This window comes from Aphelocoma coerulescens, chromosome 3 (genome assembly GCF_041296385.1).
Source record: "Aphelocoma coerulescens isolate FSJ_1873_10779 chromosome 3, UR_Acoe_1.0, whole genome shotgun sequence".
NCBI lineage: Eukaryota > Metazoa > Chordata > Aves > Passeriformes > Corvidae > Aphelocoma > Aphelocoma coerulescens.
In genome coordinates, this window is record NC_091016.1 from 17871687 (window position 1) to 17895343 (window position 23657).

The following is a 23657-nucleotide window of genomic DNA, read 5'->3' on the forward strand; positions in this document are numbered from 1 at the left end:
TTAGGTTTTTAACTCCATCCCAAGTATCAAGTGGGAGAGCACATTTCCAGAGTGCTAATTTGCCATTTAATCATGATCCAGTAACTTCATCAAGGAAATTAAGATGTAATCCCTGTTACTCCCTCTTCTCACTCTCTTAAAAGTAGTGATGATCAGCATTACCAAATATCAAAAGGTTTTTTTGAACAAATTGATCTGGGGAAATGAGACATCATGCATCCAAGTTTTCATGAACAAAGGAAGAGCTAAAAGAACTGCTGGTGTCTACACAGACTGCAGCTCACAGCATAGAGTGGGGGGAGAAAAGCTTTTAGGTTGCCACTTTGCTTTAAAAGAACCAGATGACTTCTGTGTACACCACTAGCCTTTATAAATAGATTTCTGTAGGAAGGAATGGCAAAAGGACTATTGCCTTGGTGGTACACAAAGTGCTTAGTTCACAGGGAAAAAGCAATAGAACAGTTTTGCTACTTCAGCTAAAAAAAAATCTGATTTATTAATTTTTGGTCCCATAATTTTGCTGCAGACTTATTTCTTAATATTCCAAATTCTCAAAGATTTCCTTACCTGATGATCCTGAATCTTCCTGCCCACTACTCTGAATGTGTTGTTGCCTGTGTGATGATATATATGAACTCTGCTGAATCCAGTTGATCCACCAGCTGGTACCCATTTCTTATTGGCATCATCGTAGACCATTACAGCAGCTCGTGCTTGGCAGATACTCTGTTCACTGTTAATATACAAAGTGGAGGAGAAAATAAAATTACTTATGGCAAAGCATCATTTTTCTGGTTAACTTCTATTTTTTAACTCAATGTTAAAGCAATACTCCTTGCAAATTGCTGAAACCTCCACCTTTCTGAATACAAAACCACCAGCACTTTGACATTTTGCTTACATGTGTTCATTCTGAAAAGCTGTGGTCCAGACAGACAGGCCTAAGAACTAATAAAAGAGATCTAGAAGGTATTCACTTTTTATTTTTGTACTTTTCCCCCTTGCATGTTTTTTTTCCCTTCCTTTCTCCTCATCACCAGCCATGAATTTTAATTAAATGCCACAACCATATACAAAGCTTTCTGCAAAGACCAAAGAGCCAAGAATCTGGAGCTGCACTAGCTTCACACAGTCTACACTTCCCAGTGGAAATTACTTCTACAAGAGATGAGAATTGGAAGACCCTTGTACCTTTTAACATATAGGGAAGAAAACAAACACACACAGGATAAAGTCCAGCACAAAAATTCCACCAGCTCGTAAATGAAACGCATTTTGGTTTCGACACATTTTACAACAGTTGACACCCAGGTGTAACATTTTCTCCCTGAGAAAAGGTTCTACTGATTACCAAAAAGTGCAATTTCATCAAGGGACTGCCATCAGTAGCTAACCCTGATTATGCCAGTCATCTGGAAGCTGAGGTACAGCCTGAAGTTAAAAAGGAGAATATCATGAATGTCATCGTGTAAGAAACACATGAAACCAGAACATACCAGAAACAGACTATTTATTAGGAGAAGAAAGGGTGATACCATGCAGGTTGTCTTTGAAGGAAATGTCCAGATGCAGACAGGAAATAAAAATAGAAAGGAATGATTTCTTATCAGTAAGTCAGATTCTCAGAACATACCACTCCAGCACATCCAACATTATAGAAAGCACATGATGCCTGGCTTGCAAGGAATGTGGCCAGCCATTTGGAAAACTGAGGAGGCTGAAGAGACATGCATTCTTCATAGGAAAGTAAAGGAGTATTTCTTCATATTTTATGAAAGAGGGAAAAGATGCCTCCCCCACCCATCTGTCTTGGGATTTTTTGTGGTTTATATTGGATGGTTGGTTTGGGAAGTGGGGGGGGGGGGTGTTGGTTTTTTTTTCCAAAGACCATGCTGAATTTCCAAATATCTTATTTACATCTCCCAACACAAGAAAATTCTACAGTGCATCCAGCTGTTTTGTTAACTTTCAATATCGACATTTTTGAGAAAACAGAATCAATTTCTATCACACTTCCCATGGCACTCTAACAATTAGAAAAGTGCTCAACACTGGGACACTTTTCGAAGCTCACAGACAAGAGAGAATACTGAGATCATGTCTCTCATGCACATGAGAGATTCGTGATCAAATGAGGAAATAGGTTCTCAATTTTAAAAATGCACGTGTTCTAATCCCCTCACCTATTCAACAACTAGATCAGAATGGGATTACAACCTCTAATTAGACCACTCTTCTTGTAGTTCAATTTAGGGATATTAAAATCATAATACACATAACTAAAGTGCTTCTTTTCTAAGCATGGTTTACAATTTAAGACTGGAAGGACCACATCTGATCCAGGAAGAAAGATTAAATGCAAAGAAAATAAATTTTGGTACAACCTTTAGGAATTTCACAGTCCCATTAAATGTATGCCACAGTGAAATACGGTTCCCTCACTTGAGAAGAGGGCAGTGCAAGAACCTACTTGATTTCTTTTTTTTTAGATATTTTGGCACACATCTTAATGTTCAAACCTAGAAACATTCTGTACTGTTCACAAAGTACATGACAAACAGCAGTGGTTTTTCTAAAATGCCTGACAGTAAACTCGGAAAACTTCTGAACCCACAATACATTTTTGCTATATTTCAATTTAGATCAATCACAGGCAGGATAAACCACAGGTGGCAGGACCTAGATACTGATTTGGAAGCAGAGCCACGTGGTTTGCAGAGTTCTTGCCAAAAAACAACTTCTACTCAGTCATGTGCCAGACAAGATTAAAAAAAAAGGTTCTACTAAAAATCAAGACTATGATTCTAAGGTAATATGTTCCAACTACAACAAAGGTAGAAGCAGAGAGAGTGACTGAGTAATGTGACCAGAAGACTTAAGTAATAGGACAAACCATCACATTTCAGGTGCTCTTATTCAGCCTAAGTTTATAAAACTTTTTACACTATTTTATTTAACATACTAAAAAAGAAAAGAGAAAAAAATAAGAAGAAAAACCTATTCATTTCAGAACTATTCGGTATTCAAGTGGCACACTTCACAAGTGCAAATAAGATGACCTTGAGTTGAATTTCTAGCTTTTCTTTAACAACTGCTAAACTATTTTTAGTTCCACTTCTCAGGCTATGTCGTATAACTGGAAGTATTAACCAAGTCTAGATATCAAGTACTTCATGCTCCATTTAAAATAACATAATTATCATAACAGGGAATGATTCTTAGCCATATAAAAATATGAGATGATTTACAAACTTTTACAAATGACAAATACAAACAATTTCCAGCTGATCTTTTCAATCACTACACAATAAACCTTTTGCCTTCATTTCATACAAATCCTGTAAGTAAAATTTCAGTGTTCCAGGTGTGTAATTTTCATATCCAGGTATCAATTTGAAGGTGACATACTCCCCTCCAGCCAACAGTTCCCACCACCATCACTTAGTTTATCAGACTGCAAGAGTAAGATGGAAAAATGGACCTATCCCTATCAGAAACAAATTAAACCATCACAGGATGCTAGCCTTTTTCCAGGGCTCAATAATGGCACATTAGTAGGTGAAGGGGATGTTTTATTCATTTACTCTTAGCAGTAAGTTCTCTAAAGTGATTACACTTCCTTTTGAAGAAAAGCATAGAGGCATGAGCTTTAGTGAAAAGAATCTTTAGTTCAGCTCTTCAGTGGCCCTTTGATAGTTTAGCATCTGAACACAGTATATTGTATATTATAATTAGACACCAGCAAGTATTTATGTATCAAAACCCCCCTAAAAATAAAATGCATACTGGAACTCCATTAACTTCAGAGGGTTACACCAAATCAAAAATCCACACCGTTAGCTCATGACTAATAAAAAATAGCATTCAGGTTTTTTCCAAAGAGCCACCTTTATCTAGGAAAATTCTGACTTTAGCATACAGACTGTTACTAGGACCTGAACTAGTCTCTTGTATTCTACAAATATCTATGAACTTAAACTTCAGTGCAAAGGAACAAGAGCCAAGTGAATCAGAATGGTATCATTTATTGTATTTCTTGCTTTTCACGCTTATGACACTTCCCTGCTGTAATTCTGTTAGGAAACAGGTCTTCACCCATCTCAGTTTTTATACATGAGCTCTTCACAGTCCCCAGGGTTTGCTGTAACACGTGTGTCCCTTACATGACCTGTGCTAGGATGGCTTCTTTCATTCACTGTTCCAGAGACACTGTGGTCTGATCACAAATGCAGATCTTTACAGACAGATTACTTTGCACTGGTGGCAAATAAACAAACTGTCTACAGTCATATTGCAAGAGTAAAAAAAAAAAAAAAGGGCCTTCATCTCTTTGCCATGTCATGAGGCCTTCAAAAGCATCCTACTGGGTTTACTTGCCTATCTGCAAATTTTCCTCTTCCTGGTGTGGTGTAATGGTTCCAGAAACCATTAGATTTGGATTAGCCTGCACCTTTTCAATATGTGAGTTGATTAGGGGATGTGGGAGATTGAGCATCTCCAGCTTCACGTGCTAGTGCCAAAATGCACAGCTGCTCCAAGAACTGATTGCTAAATTATTAGGGAAGTGGATCGGGGAACTACAGTGAAATATTAACTAAGAAAAACTGAGAAATCATATGTTCCCAAGTAAACTCACTAAACTAAGTCCATGAAATTATTTGCAGAAAACAGAAAATTCATTCAAGGGAACACTCATGCAAAAAAGTGCTTACCAAACCTTAGGAGACAAAGTGTACAAGCTCTCTTCCCAAAATGTAAAGCTTGACAAATAGCTGGATAAATATATGTTAGGAGGAGTTCTTCTCCAGACAAAGATGTAAGGCTCTGATTGTTAAAGCCAGCCATTATTCTGGGTAAGTCCACCTACAGCAATACCATATAAAGCCAAAGACAGGGTGGCTGGTTTTTATTTGGGGTGGAAGAGTGGGGGGAGGTCTGGCACTCAAAAGGCTCACACAAAAAACCACAGTAGTAATGAATCATAAGATTATTCTTATGGGAGAATATACTTTCCTCCTCCAGTGATGAGATCATACAAAAAGCTCAAAAACCATAGCAAACTGAACCCTAGCAGACATCATTCTTTCGCCCAGATGGAATGTGTTCATTCTTTCACATCCCAAGTTCTTAAGCTCAATGCACAGTGACACCAATCCAGTCTGCTGACCTAAGCCTTATTTTTTTTTTCCCTCTCCACAAGAAGTGGATGCTTGATTTTCCTCTCTCAAGAACTAAAAAGGATAAACATACTTCAAGGATCAAACTCATATGAAAAACAGCACAATTGCAGCCACAGAAAAGATCATTTAAATATACTAACAAAAGCAAGGAAAAGCTGTGATTGTTCTGATTCTCAACATTTAGTATTTTTGTTAGTAATGTAACAATGAGGGTTTTAAAAAGTTATATCCCATTACCACTGCTTCTGGTGATTCAGGGCTTTTTTTTTCCCCTGCTATGGTCTCAATTTACAGAGACATAACAACATGTTCTTAAAATGTGCAGTCTTTGCGGGGCAGAAGGAATGGAAAGAGACACTGATTCATCAAACGCCTGTTTAGGATTTTCAAACCATGTGGCACAAAGCTAGAAAGAAACACTAAACATTTCCAATTCTAACATCTTAAAAATACACATTTTTGAAAAGCAGCTAAATGCTCGTTCAGATATAAAGGTCTATACCTTAGTGGTGGTGTTTTGCAAGGTAGTTTTCCCTGCTTGTTCCTGAACCCCAACTGGCACATCACAGTGAAAATGTGTGTTCTCTGTTTTGCTATTAAAAAGTTAAAACCAACCACCCAAAACCAACACAAAATCCTACATATATTGTATCACTAATTTCTATTAACTAAAACAGACACTGTAGACAAAGTTGCCATGTATTATAAGTTGCTCATCTGGCTTAACAATTAAACTACTTTTCAGCATCTTGAAGTTACACAGGAATGTTTCCTATGCCCTCAAATATGCTTCAGACTGAACTCAATTACATAGCTCAGTATTTATTTTTGGGAGTAGGGGAATGGGCTTGAATTCGTTGACAGGGGTGATGTGAGTGAGGAGAGGGGAAGAACTTTTGAGTTACTTTCTGTTTTAACTCATAATCAGCTGCTTTAATTTTATTCCTTTCTTGAACTTTAGCACTTCAGCCAGAAGGACATCTCAGAGGAGACTGAGTATAATAATTACCACCTCCTCCTGCCAGCAAGACATCTACACCATCAACAGGACATCATGGAAAAATATAAACCATTAGGACTCTGCAGAGGTTAACAAAGCAGTTCAGTAAGTTAAGTTTCTCTAACTCATCCTCAGCCGAGAAGTAAGAATCTCAGCTTTCCCTGCATTACTAAAAGCCAGTGGCACACGCTGCTGGCAAGGGAACATCACATGCTTGGTACAGCAGAAGGAACTAAGCTGTGCTACTTGCACCCAACTTCAAATGATGCATCTTGCCCACTCCAACACTTCAGCCAGTACAGAATTTACTTGCTATTTAGGTTTTGAAATAAGACTCAGTTAGGACCAGCTGTTTCATCTGACCTGTTTCCATGTGGATTCTTCTTCAGACACTACAACCCCCCACAGGACAAGAGTCCTTGTTGATTCCTTCCAGCAGATACAACTCAAACAAGAGTGGCTGTTAAAAAGGAGGGTGAATGCAGAGGGAAAAATCCCAGATTGCTTCACTTACAGCTCTCCTGTACTTGCCTGTGCCTAGAAAACTTTTGATTGATAACTGAGAGATTCATTCATCTCTCCCACTTTTCTGTCTCTGATAACTGAGAGATTCATTCATCTCTCCCACTTTTTCTCCTCATGAACTACTCAGAATACAGATTAGCTGCAACATCAGAAACCAGCAGAAAATCCTGCAAGGGAAAGTCCCAACAAGAAATAAAACTAGGACTGCTGAGAAGCAGGGGGAACTGAACCACTGGGATTAATAGTTGGCAAAGGAAAGGTGCTTTGCTTTTGGCACAGGATTCTGCAACACTCCAGAGTTTTAGTTGGTACACAGTTTGCTGAGGACAAACTTTCTCTGCTCAATGAGCACCTTCCACTGAAAGAAAATTGCTTTTCATCTTGTGCATAAGAGCATTTAACATTAATTTAGGAGAAGTCTGCTCTCAGAGCCAGAAAATTCTCATAACTTTCTCCTGTTGCTATAAATCTGTTCCTTGATGATTTTGCATTTGTAGCTTGTTTCACAGCAGCAGGTGAATATCAAACAGCTGAAAGAAATTGCAGGACATTCAGGCAGAAAGAGAAATATTATTTAGAACAGCAGGTTGATGTCAAATGAAAGCCTACTTCTCACACAGAATTACCAATTTCAAACCCAAAGAAATTTTCTCTACCCAAATGTTTCACATGCCATATTTCAGGCAATGGACAAAGTAATTTTTGTGTTGGCAATTCAATATTGTCTCTAGGCTTGTCATATGCTGATTCACATAAAAAATTCACCTATTCTCTCAAAGGAAATCAGGAATATCTAAGAGAGAATATGACAAGTCAAACCAACAAACACTGACACTACAAAGACAAACCTTAAAAAAACTGAAAGCATTAACAGGAATTAAGAAAAGCAGACTGAAAAACATGGATTTTGAATAGCATGAAACTAGTTGTATTAACAATGGTTAACTATATAATACGCAATAATGTAATACAGTATTAATAAAATATATTAGACATATGTGACTAATTTTATCTACCCTTAAATTCATAAATACTCTGTGAAGTCCAACTTTCATAACAAACCGAAGATGATATTAAGGTACTTCACTTCTCAACTCTCAATTTAAATAGACTGTGTAATTACCCAAAACCAAATACCAGTTTTTTAAGAGATATAGAAACTAAAATCCTTTAATACACAAGGTTAGAGGTGTTTTTAAGCAATTACTTTAGCAGACAGAAGGAACAACCATTTGGTCCCTTAAAAAGTATAGAATTCTGAATTTTCATCATCCAAAGTACAAACTCCATTCTACGAAACCAGAGATGCTCAAAACTATTATCCAAAAACACCATGATCAAACTCAAGACTTCATGCTCATGACTTAATTTTCCATAGGTTATCTTCTAGCCTTAATATGTATTTGTACAAATACTTGTTTGTATTATTGTACTAACCAGATATTTATCTATTTTTGTGTCTGTTAAGAGAAACAATTTTTCATGGCTAGCATTGCAGGTTCAAGGCTTTCCTTATAATAAATTTGGTTCTACAGAATTCTATACATGTCCAAAAAGCAGGCACAGCTTTGGTACAGACAATACTTTGGATGCTTAAAATAAAACAGGAGGTTTTTACATCTCAGTGAAGAATTTACTTTGAAGCATCAGTTTGTCCAAAATTTACTGTCAAAAAAAGTTACTAGATTTATTTAAAATTCCAAGCTTGAGACAGGGAAGAATGTGGATATGCTAGAATTTTATACACAGATTTGGTCTTTGCTTTGTATGCAAACCTAGTGATAACTTCATGGAAATACTTTATTAGGAGGCTCCATTATTTTACCTTGGAGGTAAGACTTTCAATGAAACAATCTGCAAGTGACAAGAACAACATTTTCCCCCTTTCTTCCACTATTTTCCAGATATTTTCATCCCATAGAGAATCATGAAGATTTTTTTTTCCAATAAATGTTTCCAACAAACGTTTTGAAAAAAAATCAGAACTATACAGAGGCCAACGATTTCATTATGACACATTTACACTGACAGGGGAAATCTTTGTAGCCATTATTTTTATACTGGTAAAATAAAGTCCTACATTTAGACTCCACAGAACCATGAAATAAGATAATTCAGTTTATGCTTGCTCCATGCACTCATCCATATTCTTGTTTTCTTTTATCCTCTTACACAGGGGTGTTCTCTTAGACATGGCATCTTCAGTAATTTATCCTGATTTTTTTCCTGAAAATAGTACATTGTTATAATCAAATCCATTTTTCCACTGATTCTTCAAACATATTTCTTCAGGGCATTTACTACTTTGCTTACACTAAAAGGCTGTGCAGGATCTATGCAGTAATTGAAACAGATTCCATTTCCTCAAAGCAGATTCAATACAGAGGCATCACAAGCCAAAGGTTTTGCCACAGTAAAGGCTAATTCTGTCTGGGTAGTGATTTTACTCAACAGTAAAACAGGAGCAGAAGACTCCTACCGTGATCTTTCACCTAGCTCAAGACAGATTTTTATCAAAAATCAATTCCTTGGTTTGTCTCTCTGTTGTCAAAGCTAATGGTAAAAAAACTCTGAAAAAAACCCCAATCTGTAAGCACCAGGGTACCCTGTAATTGAACAAAGCTATCAACCACAAAATCAGTATCTTTACCAAATAGGAACTATCATGACAGATTGAAAAGTTCAAATCTTTTAACCTGAAGGTCATAAAAGGCCAGGGCCAAAAGCCAGCCAGACACATTACTTCTTTCCTACAAATAGCCTATTTTTTGAGGGCTTGTTGCTTTCTTTGCTATGATTCCATGAATCTGAGCCCTACATACTGTGGAAAGCCTTTTTAAGCAGGCATGAAAAACAACATCTTCAGCAACTAGACTGACAGCTGATGACTTTCTGTGAAAAACCACTTAACATACATACATTTCCTATGTTCTATACATATTTTAACAAAAAGTGACCTTCTTATGTTATTTCCTAAGCTTTCGACACATGGTACAAATCACAGTTTTCAGAGCCCAGATTCCCCAGGCAATCCGAGTTCCCAAACATGCTGCAACAGAATCCATCATTACATTACCAGCACCACAGATCATGTAACTCATTTTACTTTCAGATAACCAATGCCCAGCTCCTCTTGGAACAGCAAGAGAGCAGCGTTTTTACATCACCTATTTAATACAAGGGCAGCCTCTGATGTAGAGAGCTGTGTAAAGGGACAGTGGTTAATCTTCGAGTGACACATTCTAGCCCCGGTGTTAACACATGAATATGCAATTCATACAAGAAAGATTCATTACAGGAAGGAATCGTCTTTCTAAAGCTGAATTTCACCTAAGAAAAGAAAAACCAAAACCCAACATCCTATTTTGTTAATTTAACACTTATTTTTAAACACCAGGTTGACGTTGACATGAATGAGAACGAGGCCAGGTTGGATGGGGCTCTGAGTAACCTGGTCTAGTGGAAAGTGTCCCCGCCCATGACACAGGGGCTGGAACTGGGTGATCCCTTCCAACCCAAGCCTTCTACAGTTTTATGGATTAATCATGAAAATGTGAGCAGCAAAGTACAAGAAAAGGCTACATGTAATTGCCTTGGTCTCAGAAGCAAGTGCTGTTCTCAGACTTTCCAGGTCTGCCTGAGTATTGCATTAGAAGGAAATAAAGTTAGTGGCTCCAGTTTGATGAACTGGATACAGAGTCCACTGAACAGCAGGCAGCCAGCACAGGAGAAGGTACCATGGTGACATTGTGTGGCCCCTCCAACAGCTTTACAGGGTGATCAAGACAAGTTCCTGACAGCCTGAAAAAGACAAAAGCCACGACCGTCCTCCAGCAGAACAAGAACCACGGTTTGGGGAGCCAGAGGCTCAAAGGGTTGTAGGGAGCAGTTTGACATCTGCTGGTAAGCTATGACTGGTGCCTTTCTTAGGGGGTCAATGCCAGCTACGATGCTGTTCAATGCACTTGTTGACAACCAGGAAAATGGGATGTAATGCAACTCCAGCAAGTCTGTGGATGCATTTCTGTAAATTGGGATAGGCTGGTATGCTGGACAGTAGAGCTACTGTTGAGAGGTTTCTCAGCAGGCTGGAGAAATCAGGTAACAGAAACCTCAAGAAATGTGGAGGCAAGGGCTAAAACTTGCATCTAGGACAAAACAACCTCAATGATGTAGAAAGTGATTACTCCCCTCTATTCAGACTGCATCTGGCACATTGTGCCCAGTTTTGGGCTCTCCAGTGGAAGGAAAGACTTAGACAAATTGGAGCAAATCAAAGAGAAAACCATTAATGAGGCTAGAGGAAAAGATGCACCAGGAGTGGCTTCACAGCCGTGCTTGTTCAGTCTCCAGCTAAGGCAGGAACATAATGGCCACTTGTCAACTACTCAGCAGGGAATTACAGGGAATAAGAGTCACAATCTTCTCAGAAGTGCACTACAGAAAGGTGAGAGAGAATCAAAAATTGCAGGAAAGGAGATTTTAACCAGGCAAGGAAAAGTTGCACCAAGAAATCAGTGAAATACTGTCAGAGGCTGCCCAGAGGAGCTGTGGAATCTCCATTCTTGGAGACTTCAGAATTCATCTGGACAAGGCTTTAAGCAACCCAACCAAGGTGACAGGAGCAGATAAACCCCAAGAACTCCCACCTTGACTAAGACAGTGTATGGCTCTAGAATAAATAAAATTCTTTGAGAACACCCCATTGAATTGCAGATATATAAGTGCCTTATTTATGACAATTTCTGCCTTAGCACCTCATTTTATTGGAATGCTCTTCCCAAAAATAGCAACATGCATTTCACACTTGAAGTTTCAAGCAGCCTCTCCTTCTGTAGCCTTTAAATGAGGATCTTAAACACTGCTGGTAGTTCAAATATTCAAAGCCTAAAAGCAAGAGGTTTAAATAAACCACATAATATTTATATCACTGATGTGTACTACCAAATAAATGTCTAAATATTAAATAATAAGCAATAAGCCTTATTTCTTTCATATTCTCCTCCCAACAAAACACGTAAGATTGATTCATGAATTTCTGACATCTCTTAACAAGTCTGTACTACAAAACACTTCAAATATAAACACAGCTCTTGATGATCTTGTCCTCATTTCCAAGGGCACCAGGGTAAGGCAAAGTTCTGGGCCTTATTCAAGCAGCTCTAAACAAATGAAATCTCCAGCAACCCAAGACCTGTAACGGTGTAGTGAGCAAACACTGATGTGTAAAAATTACCCCAGTTACAACTGCTTCCTTGTACAGGAAAATCTAATGAGCATCCTCATGTTGTGCATTCAGTAGAGACATTTATGATAATGTGTAAAACAAAGGAATACTAAATTTCCACTTAAATGCCTCTCCACAGTAGAGCTCTAGTCTCCTCTTTGAGCACAGGTTTCCACATAGAAATTTCACAAATCAAGGAGAGGTTATCATCATCAAGTTGACACAATCTGGAAGCATTCTGCTTTCACATCAATTATGGGTTATTTACATTTGCCATTGAATGCAGTCAAAGTTATCACCTATATTGAAATATGAATTCAATTTTCATGCCAAAGTACTGCATTTACTCACTGAATAGCACATTTTTCTTGCACTCTTCTCTTCTTTGATCCAAATTACTTTTTGGCAAGGCTAAGTCAGTCTCACTTTGAATAACTCTGATTTCTTTCCCACATCATTTTATCTCTCAATATCACTTTCTAAACTACTATTTTTCCACTCCTCCTATACCCTACATATTAGTAATATCCTTCCTGAAGTGGCTACTCACACAGCTACTTCAGCAGCTCTTCTTCCAAGTCTGACTGCAAGTCAGTCAAGATTTTAATCTCTAACTTGAAGAAATTCCTGACTCCAACTCATACAACAACCCCACAAATTCCTCACTTCTCCCAGCAATTCTTACTAATACACTTCCCTCAAGGTATTAAGGCTTGTCATTAAAATCTAGTCCCTGAGGTATAATCTCAATTGCATACATTCTTCTATTTAAATGCAGCTTAAATTAACCTATAATCATTCAAACCTGTGATCAGTTTTTCCTCTGAATATCCTTCATACAGTGCTATTTAACAACTAACAGTAAAAAATTTTGGATTTCCCAAAGTCTGAAGGTTGACTTCATCAGTTAATGACTTTGATAATAACAAGGTGGTAAAGGTCGTATGATCTAAAAATTCTACCACTATTTATATATTTATTTATAAGTTAAATCCCTTTTCTGGAGCTGGCAAGGGATTCAGAGGCATCTGTCCTGTCATGTATGTGCTAATGTGTAATTCTAACAGAAGGGACAGGTTAACTGTACACTAATGAGGCTACAAGCAAAAGGCTTGAAGTGCTCTACTCTTCCTCTCCAGACTAGCAGGAAAAGAACAGCACAAGGGGAAATACGAAAATCAATGCTAAAATTCATTGCAAAAGTATTTTGAGACTCAGTGACCCACTTCTAAGTTTGAACACCAATAGATGACTGCAGTAACTAATTCAATCTAGTTAATAATTAACATTAACATTTGTGCATTCATTACATCTAACATTCTGTCCTAGAAAATTGGATGATCTGGATGCACCATGAAACACTGAGTAGAATCTGTTTGATTTTCCCACAATGTCAGCTATTTCAAGTATCTCTTGCAATAAAAATTAAGTAGCTAGAGTGCAGTGGCAGTAAGCACACAGCCCTTGAACAGAAGTGTATCAACGCAGATGTGTGCTTGAAACACTTGTTTGGAGGGGTTTTACCCATGCAGAGCAGCCAGCACAAATGGACATTTGCATTGTCATGTCAATGAGTAAAAACTAAAACTATTTCTCAACAAATGTCGCCTTTCTGAAATAGGTCTATCATGAAAATTCTATTAAAATGGTTACACAGTGAAAAGAAGGAATAGCAGTCTCACTCCAGAGCAGACAACACCCACATAGAAGAAATGAATAAATTATTATGCAAGGTCATAAAAGTTACTATGGATTTATATAAAGATCAGCATCTTTATCATGAATTACACACTGGTTTTTCTTCTAGAGAGCAGCTCTTCTAGTATTTCAAACTTCTTGGCAACGTAATTATTGCTTAAGACTGCAATACTTTGTTTCCCCCATTTTAGGATGCTTTGCTTGTTAGCTTCTCAAATGTTGTCACTGAGATCTGCCTTCACACCAGAAAAACAGTTACCAAGTTAAACAGTGAGAAACTGTGTTTGCCTTGCTTTCCTGCTCCCAATTCCTAAGCGATTCAGCTGTCTCTCCAGTTGTTCTCCTTGCTTTGCAAATGCTCATGTTTAGAGACAAAACTTCAATTTTAAGACTTGAAAGGCACATCTCTTTCACATGTACTTTAATCTTAAATGTGTCTCCTAGCTGAAAACAGGACAATTTGTTAATCTGTTAAACACTAAGATCTACAGTAACAGGCACATATCCATGTTCTGTTCCATTAAATTACCACCTACCTGCACCCCAAAGTTTTAGAACAAATTGCATCACATCTACTGGTGATAGCAAATTGTATTTCCCAAGAGTCCTCTATTTTAAACTTTCCCAGACATGACAAATCACACTTTCAAGCCTAGCTGCATGAACAAATACAAATAATTATTCAACAAATCCAGAACTCTGCATGTGAATTTGTATCTGTACTTGGGCACAAGACTTGACTGCAGAACAGCCAAAATCTGATTAAAACATCACTCAGAAGAAAAAAGTCTACAGATTTTTGTATTTTCCTATGTTATATTGTACACATAATGCATTATATTAAAAAAATTCCACTGTGCAATCCTTTATACCCGATGGTATTACCAGGTCGGGAAGTCCTTTAAAGTTCTGATAAAAATATTTTTTTTCCTTTAGGGCAAGGACAAAAGTAGTTACTGCCTTCCTTTACTAGAAAAACAGGAAAATAAAGTTCTCAAAATAGCAATTAGATCCAAAAAAACCCTTATCTAGCAAGAGTGCATTTATTACATTACTATCAAAACTGGAAGATATGTTTAGGCACTTTCTTCTACTATTAGTTAGAATTGGATGTCAGCTATTCTATTTCCCCCTTTTCAAGGAGCATAAGCCACGACACCTTATCTCACACTGAGAGCCCAGTATTTAAACTGAAAATACTACTACTTTGTACTTAATTTTACTGCTTATCTTTTCTTCCCCAAGCTTATTCAGAGAATCATTACATATAAGGAAGTAGTTCTCATTAAACTGAATTTAGAAATCCAATCTAGAAAGTAGGAATACAAACAGCCCAAACAGAACAGCAGCTCTAGCCAGTTAAAGCTTTTATTCTGTGGTTTTAAGTATTAAAAATACATCAAAGGAATAAAAAGGTAGAGGCCCACACTAACCACTATACCTTCCAAACGAAAAAAAGACTTGCAAACTCCAGCAGGGGAGAAGAGTATTTAAAAGTAAAGTTTTACATTCGTTGATGATTTGCACTAATAAATTATTTAGAGGAGTAACTATAACGCAAAGGTGAGCTGAAGAACAATTCTGCTCACACTAGAAAATTAAGACTCCTTATCAGCATATCCATTGTTTAGGTTTGTGCTGGCTGCAAGTGCCAGAAAGCTTTATCTGCACAGGGATTTTCACTAGTTCAGCTAATCCAGCAGTAATTATCGGAAAACGCTATTTTAACGCATAAAGGCAGCACAATCCAGCTGGCATCCCAGGGGCCTCTCTCATTGTACAAGATGGCTGTTGCCGGGCTCCAAATGGAACGTGGCTTTCATTGCTCTAGATCAACACTCCAGCCATTGTTATTATCTTCCCTCTCCAGCTTCATTTTAGAAACCACCTTTTCCAGGCAATCTTGCCTTATTTTAAGCAGCATTTGATGATGTTACTGTCTCTCACAGTCATTTCAGCGCTAAGATACCTTAAGCTTCATGTCAGAGAACATTTGACTGCTATTTACAGCCCTTACTACTAGGCTGGGTTTTTCCAGTGTCACAACACCCTTTTAACAGTAACACTCGGAGGTTTAATCTTTAAACCACACAGGGACTGTTCTGCATCTTCCCTCTTCACAGAAGCTTTGGGAATCCTACTCTCTAACCACAGCCTTCAGGTCTGCTTGCAAACAAGGAGTTTTGAGGCAGTTTGAGTGGGGATTTTTTGGTTTTGCTTGTTTGGTTTGGGTTTTTCTGGTGTGTTGATGGGCACTTTTTTGTTTCTTAACTCAAGAATACCTCTGTGCTGTAGCAGACACATCAGTTTGATAACACCAGCTACACACTTAACAAGATTTAGTTCTCTTCAGTTGTTACCTGCCTCACAAAAGCCCTCTTTTAGGCAAGTGATACACAAGACAAGGGGATTAACACCATACAGCCTTTTCAGACTAGCTATGCCTTCATATACTGGAATACATTACGTGATCAGCTGCTAACTTGAGGTAAGCAAACAGACTGGATTACCAACCCTAAATAGGTATTTTGCAGGGAGACAGAGAGAAAAGAGTAGTTTTATTAACAGCTTTATGCCATATGTGGTCATATGCTAAAACCACAGTTCAGTTAGCTGGTCCCTGATATAGTCTAGTCCAGTTTCCATTTCTGCATATCCAATTGTCCAAATTCATTTCTGAAAAAGCAGGCGATGAAATGTAACAATAAAATTTGGTTAATGTAATGTGACACAAAGTCAACAGAACTTAGTTTACACATCTCCGTGCATAAAATGAACAGGTAATGTTCCAGAAAACACTAACAACCTTATTACAGACTGCAGAAAATTATATACTTTCAACTTTCTTCTGTTGTGACCTTTTTCCTCCTCTACATCAGCATGTTAGTTGTGGGGGTTGTTTTGTTTATAGAGTTTATCTTTAAAAGCAAAAAGGTAAACTGCTCGTTCTCCCTCCTCCCATGTACAAAGAACAGCATTTACTGCCTCTATGAAGTACCTAAGGGCTGTGAGTCATTTGTTTTGGAAAAAAGCTCCCAAAGGCTATCAAGCAAGACTGTTGAGATAAAGCCTTTCAAGACTTACATCAGGGTTTCCCAGACACTACGTGTACCAGTAAGTGCAGACTAATCATATTTTGTCAGACTGCACACTACTTCTGAATCCATCTACCAGCACGCCAGCGAGGATAATGTAACCATAAACCATTAGAAGCACATGCTACCCATGTAAGAGTTCTTCTGCATCCTCATGCAAGTTGCTTCAGAAGTGCTTCGGGGCTTTTTACAAAAACTGACACAAATGGACTCACAGGAAACAAAACCAAGCAGGGAGGACTCCAGCAATGAGTGAACACAGCAGAAAGCTGCAGAAAGGCTGTTCTAGGCCAAAGGAGAAAAGAAGCCCCAGCGAACTGGTTAGCTACTCCACCAGCACAATGCTCTGAATTAGCCAAAGTTCTGGTTTGGTTTAGAAACTTTTATTCCAGGCATCTAAGGCTGCCAGCAACCTAGGCAGTCTAATCAAATCCAGGCCTTGTTAAAAGCAGTAGTTTGGATGTCAGTAGCTGTTTTCCTTATGGTACTGGGTCAGACCTACAGCAGCATTTGCACTCAACGCAGGACAGAGGTTATTTAAATCCAGCTATGGCAACACATCTCCTTCTACCAGCTGGGACATCAGGCAGTGTTTTTTAACAGCTAATATCTGCTAAATTAAGTGGACACACACAGATGTCCACAGGAACAAGACTTCTGAAAAAAATAACCCAAAACCAACACAAAAGTACAGGCATTTTGATGAAAATATTCCAATGAAAAAATACAGTAACAAGCACCAGCATGCAGTCTTACCTCTTCCTGCCTAACAATGGTCAGAAAAGTAGCCAACATTTTATAAGGGAGCATTCAAAGCAAATTGAAAAGTCTGGGAACAGACCAAATACTATTCACAATTCCTCACAAAACACAGCACACTGTGGGACCCACCATGAGCACCCTGTGTTTCCTTCACCTCAACACCTAAAGAAACAATTAGAAAAGCCTTCAAAGGGGTGAAGCAGCACCCTGAGCCACCTAAAGCTACTGTTGTATCAGGTAAAGACATTCAGTTCATGGAACAGCCTCATGAAAAAACATGCATGTCTTTTATAGAGCAGTGTAAGGCCATAGGGAACACCTTCATACAAATTAAAGAAAAAAGAAGATTTGTACAAAATACACATGTGTAAAAAAATTTCTTCGCCTCTATTTAGTAAGCAGCACTCACATAGCAAGATCTAATGATATGAACAATGGCTTGGCCAAAACAATCCAAATAGTATAGTTACTGCCAAGAGCAGGGACTTCCTGTTGAGAGGCAAACCTACATCCAAGTATGAAAACCCTGCTCATAAAAACTAAGATTCCCAGTTACCTGCGGAATGTAAGATTTACCACTTTATAACCTTTTCTGTGGCAAATCCATTGACGAGTAGCTTGTCATGAAATAGTGTATGTGGGGAAAAGAAGAAGCTGTAACTACTAGTGGTCATTTGGGAACTGTTTGTAATAATCTGGCTGTTAACGTGGGCACAAATAAGACTATAGGGAAAGTACCACCTTCCTACCAGGAAGGACAAAAGATCACACAGAAGTGGCAGGCACTGTCTTTCATCACTACCCAACTTATTTAGGGCAGGGGGGAAGCACTGCGTGCTAAGTATATGGTACTGACACCTATCCATACAACAAAATCTAAAGCATAAGAAAAAATAACTCCAATTAGCTTTCTACAAACAGGAGCACAAAGTAGCACACTTTGGACTACAGCAGCCATACAAATTGGGAAAACACTTGGCAAGGCAGAAGCGCGTCAAAAAAAGACACAGGAGTTACAAGGTTACAAAATAAAAGATCAAACCACTCAACACAGAGGAGAAAAAACTGGGGATGTACTAAAAACATCCTCCAGAAACAAGAATAACAGGAAAATTCCCCTAACAGTAACAGCAGTGAAATACTAGAACAGACTATGTAGAAATATTGTGAAATCTCACAGAAGATTCTGAAAAAGTTATACATGTCAAGATAAGTTTACTGGACTCTTTATTCTCAAGTTGCTATTTCTGGAGCATCCCTGTGCACAGGCAGCCCTTGACTTCACAGCCAGCAGAGCACACTCGCAGGCAGAAGGTGCCAGCAGCCCTTTCTGACACTGCTGCAGGGAGTGACAGACCCCCATCACATGAAATCCCCCGGCAGTGATGCAATTCCTCCCCCCAGCAGCCTTGGATCACAAGCATCCATCACGGGTGAACCCTGTCACAGGAGAGACCAGCGCTGGCTCTGTGCAGAACAAGGTCAAGATCCAGCAGTAGAGTTACAAACTGTATTGCAGCACTTAGGTGCTGGTTTTATCGCTTGCAGAGCAGCAGGAGGCTGTCTCAGAAGGTGCAGAGTAAGAATCAATCAGCCAAATGAATCCGGCTCAGATATTCCCAGACCATGGCTCTGCTCCCATGTCTGAGAAACACCCCAGGAGCATGCATAACTTTATTAGGATCTGAAGCTACAGCTCAACTAATTTGCAATTACAGCACCAGCTGGTGGCCCAAAGCACCGTGCTGCGTCATTTGAGCCTCTCAATATCTGTGGCAGTAAAAAACCCCCGATGCCTACAGTATCCCAACTTCCTTTAACATTCTAGAGACAAAGTTACACATAGGGAATCAGCTGAGCAAGGATCTAAACACTCGCTTATGATAGTTTAGGAAATGGGAAGTCTTCCCTGAATTCAGAATATCTCATCAACATAAGTGAGACACAGCTCAGCAGTGCTCTTACTGTTTTTTCTCACACTTCTCCAAGTGATTTGTATTTTGACTTATCTGGCCAGGATAAACAGTCCCTCAAATGCAGCAGTGTCTAGAAATGATCCTGGTAAATTATGAGCAGGCATCTGATTAATTCAGAGTCCCAAGACAACAGATTACAGAACAAGCTCTTCATGGTTAGAGCAGAACGTTCTGCCTCCTTACACGTGTGACTTCCACAAGATACACCAAAGACTTTCAGGTTGCTGACAAGGGAACAAACATCCCCTTCCCACCAAAAAAGAGGGCAGTACTTGCGTAATAATGATTCTAACTCAGTGTTTCCCATACACTGGCAGAGACACTAAATTGTCTGTTTTCAAGCTCAAAAAGCAGCATTTGTCCTAAATATTTCAGACAAGGTATAAGAGATAAATATTCCAAGTTTCAAATATTACACATGGCAGCACATGCAGAGATAACTTTCTGGGCAGGGGGGAAGAAATTCTTCCTTTACTGTCATAGGAGGCATTTACTATTCTGAGAACCAGAAATCTGGTCCTCATAAATGATGAGAGACTCTGAAAAGTAAAGCTGAATAATCAACATCAAGTGTTATCTGTTTTTATCATTTCTGGAACCCATTAGCCTTTAGCAATAACTTTCCTTAAAATGAAACAAAATGAAACCAATGAATCCCTAAATGAAACCAAATTAATCCCTAAACAGTCTAGAAACAGACTCATAGTTGCAGTTCTCAACAATTTTTAATAAAGTAAAATCATAATTTTGTTTTTAGTATTATTCTATTTAAGTTTCAGTGGTTTCAATTATTTAAGTGCCTGGTGAAACTCATTTCCACTGTGGTTACTCAAATGGTATTTGTTCCCGTATATAAGAATATGCAAATTTTTTGGTCAAACAGCCTGGATCTTCATCTGCTTCTTTTAAAAATTCTGAATTACAGATGGCTTAAGAAAGTTCCGAGCATGTACAGCTTCTCTTCATGTACTGTGCCCTGTCAACTTTGCTATCTGGAGCATCTCTCTTACGAGGAAAGGCTGAAGGAGCTGGGCGTGCTCAGCCTCGAGAAGAGACAACAGAGAGGGAACCCCATCAATGTCTGTCAGTCTCTGCAGGGAGGGGTCAGAGGATGGAGCCAGGCTCTGCTCAGTGGTGCCAAGCAACGGGACAAGGGGGAAGGGGCAGAAAGGGATGCACAGGAAGTTCCACCTGAATACAAGGAAAAACTTTTCTGTGCAGTGACCAAGCACTGGAAGAGGTTGCCCAGAGAGGCTGGGAAGTCTCCATCACTGGGGACATACAAGAACCATCTGGACACAATCCTGTGCCACGTGCTCTGGGATGACTCTGCCTGAGCAGGGAGGTCAGACCAGATGACCCACTGAGGTCCCTTCCAACCTGACCCATGCTGTGAAAACATTCTGTTGCACCCAAGTTGTTCTAGAAACCCAAGGGCGTCAGGCACCGCAAACACCTGCAAGTGCCTGGTATTCCAACTACGGCAATTTGTGTCTGTTCACCACCTCCAGACATGCATTAGCTTCTCAGATGCTGCAGTCCACATTCAAGCCTAATTTAACATCAGTTATCAACCACTTCAGATGTTTATCCTCCAGCTGCTACTACTTCTGCCAGAGCATTAAGTGACAACAAATACCCAAGCTGTCAATCTTACCAATGTCCCTGAGAAACCTGGTATCAGCTGTCTTGTGTAATTCTAGTGTCTGGATAAATTCTAACACCTTGGGACAACTCTGAAAATTAGATTCAAACAACTGACCACTGAAGGCTGAACACCTATTAAATCACTCTTCTTAAAAAAAGAGCTTGAGAATTTTGGGCCTGTGGTATTTGGAGTTGGTTCTGAAATCAGCTTTTGCTCCCCAGAGGTCCAGTCCCTGTGAGTGGTCTTTCATGCCACGTACATAAATATGTATAAAGGATGAAGAGGATATATTGAACCTTCTCTTTTGCTTTTTGTAACAGAATGGTCTGAATCTGTCTGCAAAAAAAACCAGAGAGGAAAATCGTGTAGGAAAGTTTGCATGGATTTCTCCGTGCTAGAATTAGGTCGGTGCTATCCATGCTCCCCTTTCATATACGAAGTGACATTTTTAGAAATACTGGCTAATGGAAGCTTAGAGTTAAAACTTGCACATATCAGCGAATTTATATTTTTGAAAGTTTTGACTTCAGCATATATGCTCTCTCATATGCATATGCTATGGGGAGGTTACATTTTTAACAAACTGAATGAAAAAAAAAAACCTGTCGGACGGTACACAAGGTCTGTTTGCAGAATGACTGCACAAATTCCTGCTCTGTGCATGCCATTTGACTCAAAGTGCAATCCCAAAGACAACAGGTCCCTGTTTTTCACATACCAATTGTTGGCTTGAATCAGTGAATTCATTGTCTGAGTCTGCATGACCATAGCTGTAACGTAATTTAAATAAAGTTCTCATTCCCCACACTTTTGAAAGTACCTCAAATACTTTCTGGTATCGTAACATCACTTATTATTCTAAAGCAGACTCCTGACTTGAAAACTATATAGCTTTGGAAGGAAACAGAAACCACCCTACAAAGCCCCACATGCTTGATTCTGAGGCTGTTTAAAAGAGCTTTCCATCAAGTCCCACACCTTAGAGACCTGCACTCAGTTTCTGAAGTTTCTTTAGGACCAGAAGCCAAAGCACTGACTTCTCCCACACTTCAGGTGGTGCCTGCTGAAAGAGTGGCTTACGGCAGAACCTGCTGGGGCCTCTCCCAGCAGCCAGGTAAGCACCAGGGTGTGGCACAGCACCTGGGACAAAAAGCCCCCTCCAGATCCTTCTCCAGTTGGTAACAAGCCTGCTGGACGCTTACAAAGGAGAACTGCAATACACCAGCCCTTCCTCTGAAGGGAAAGCTGTAACATTAAATTAATACATCCTGTAGTATTGGTACTATATTCTAGGTTTAGTTTACTTGATGCAGCCTAGATTTAACTCACACAAAATCTCTATGCATACATTTAACTAACAATCCCATCCCATCATTTCAATTTTCATTGGAAAAAAACCCTTTCTTCTTGCTTAACACTTTTTGTTCAGTTTCTTTGCTGCACACAGTGTAGAATCCCAACAGCCAAAAATGCTGTTCTTTGCGAAATTTATGCTGCAACGACAGCCAGAATGACATCTACCCTTCATCAATATTCAATTTTGGGTACTCCAGTGATAAAACTTAAACCAAGTGATCCAGTTATAATAGCAAGTGCCCATAGACAGCATTTCATTATCAATCTGCTGTCACTACAATCTGAGTAGGAATCCAAATTTATTGCAGGATTTTTGGATTTTAATCTAGGGTATGATATTACCCACCTATAAAAGCAATTAGGATAAAAAAATATTCATTTATTAAAAGACCCCAAACAAACACTGAACACCTTTTCAGTCAGAGTTCCATTTCCCAGGACAGAAAAAAAAAAAAAAACCAACCCAAAGCTTGTGAAAATAAGTAATGTTTAAAACATCTAAGTACACTCTGATTTTTGCAGCTAGCCATCAGCAACAACACTGCAGAGAAACAAAAAGTTACATACAAAGTTGGGCCCCATAATTGGATCAGAGAGGTAATGAATTAAGTTCACAATTGCTTTTAAAGGAAACACAAGGCAGAGGTTTTCTGTATTAAAAGAGTTATCCACCCTAAAATGGGAGCTCTGTGTAAGTTATTTGTAAAGGCATCTCACTGTGGTCAGCAAATATCCTCACCAGGTGCTACCCCTATGTAATTCTAACATAGAAGACAAGTAAGGCCTTTCCTGCATCATTCACTGCTCTGTCTTACAATCCAAAATAACCTAATTTGGCCTAAATTTAAATTACATAACCTCCGCTCCTTTCAATGGGAGCTTTACAACCGTAAATAAAGACAGCTTTTGGTCCTGACATGGAAATATAATTGAATTTTGAATTAACTAGAACATAACCACATTTTCTTATACACAGCCACAATCTCTCTTTACAGTGAGCATCTTCAGGCAAAAAACCCAAAGAATTCTGCTGTAACTAACTGTACCTTCTGAGTGTACTCTACCTGTGAACTTTTTGAAACAGCATTTCAGATTCCCCAGAACAAATCAGGAACTCATCAGTTTCTTGCCTGTACTTCAACATCAGACTGTTAACCTCTTCAATATCCAAAGCCCACAAAATTTCCACC

The 23657-nt window shown here is 38.8% G+C and overlaps 1 protein-coding gene across 6 annotated transcripts in view; it reads right to left on the minus strand.

Moving 5' to 3' along the window:
- The window catches only part of ENAH (ENAH actin regulator), an 88625-nt gene that overhangs the window by 43068 nt on the left and 21900 nt on the right, over positions 1 to 23657 (minus strand). For all 6 annotated transcript variants that reach the window (XM_069009269.1, XM_069009268.1, XM_069009266.1 and 3 more), the window contains exon 2: positions 568 to 733. In XM_069009269.1, coding sequence (XP_068865370.1) covers positions 568 to 733 — 166 coding nt within the window. The remainder of the gene's footprint in view (positions 1 to 567; positions 734 to 23657) is intronic.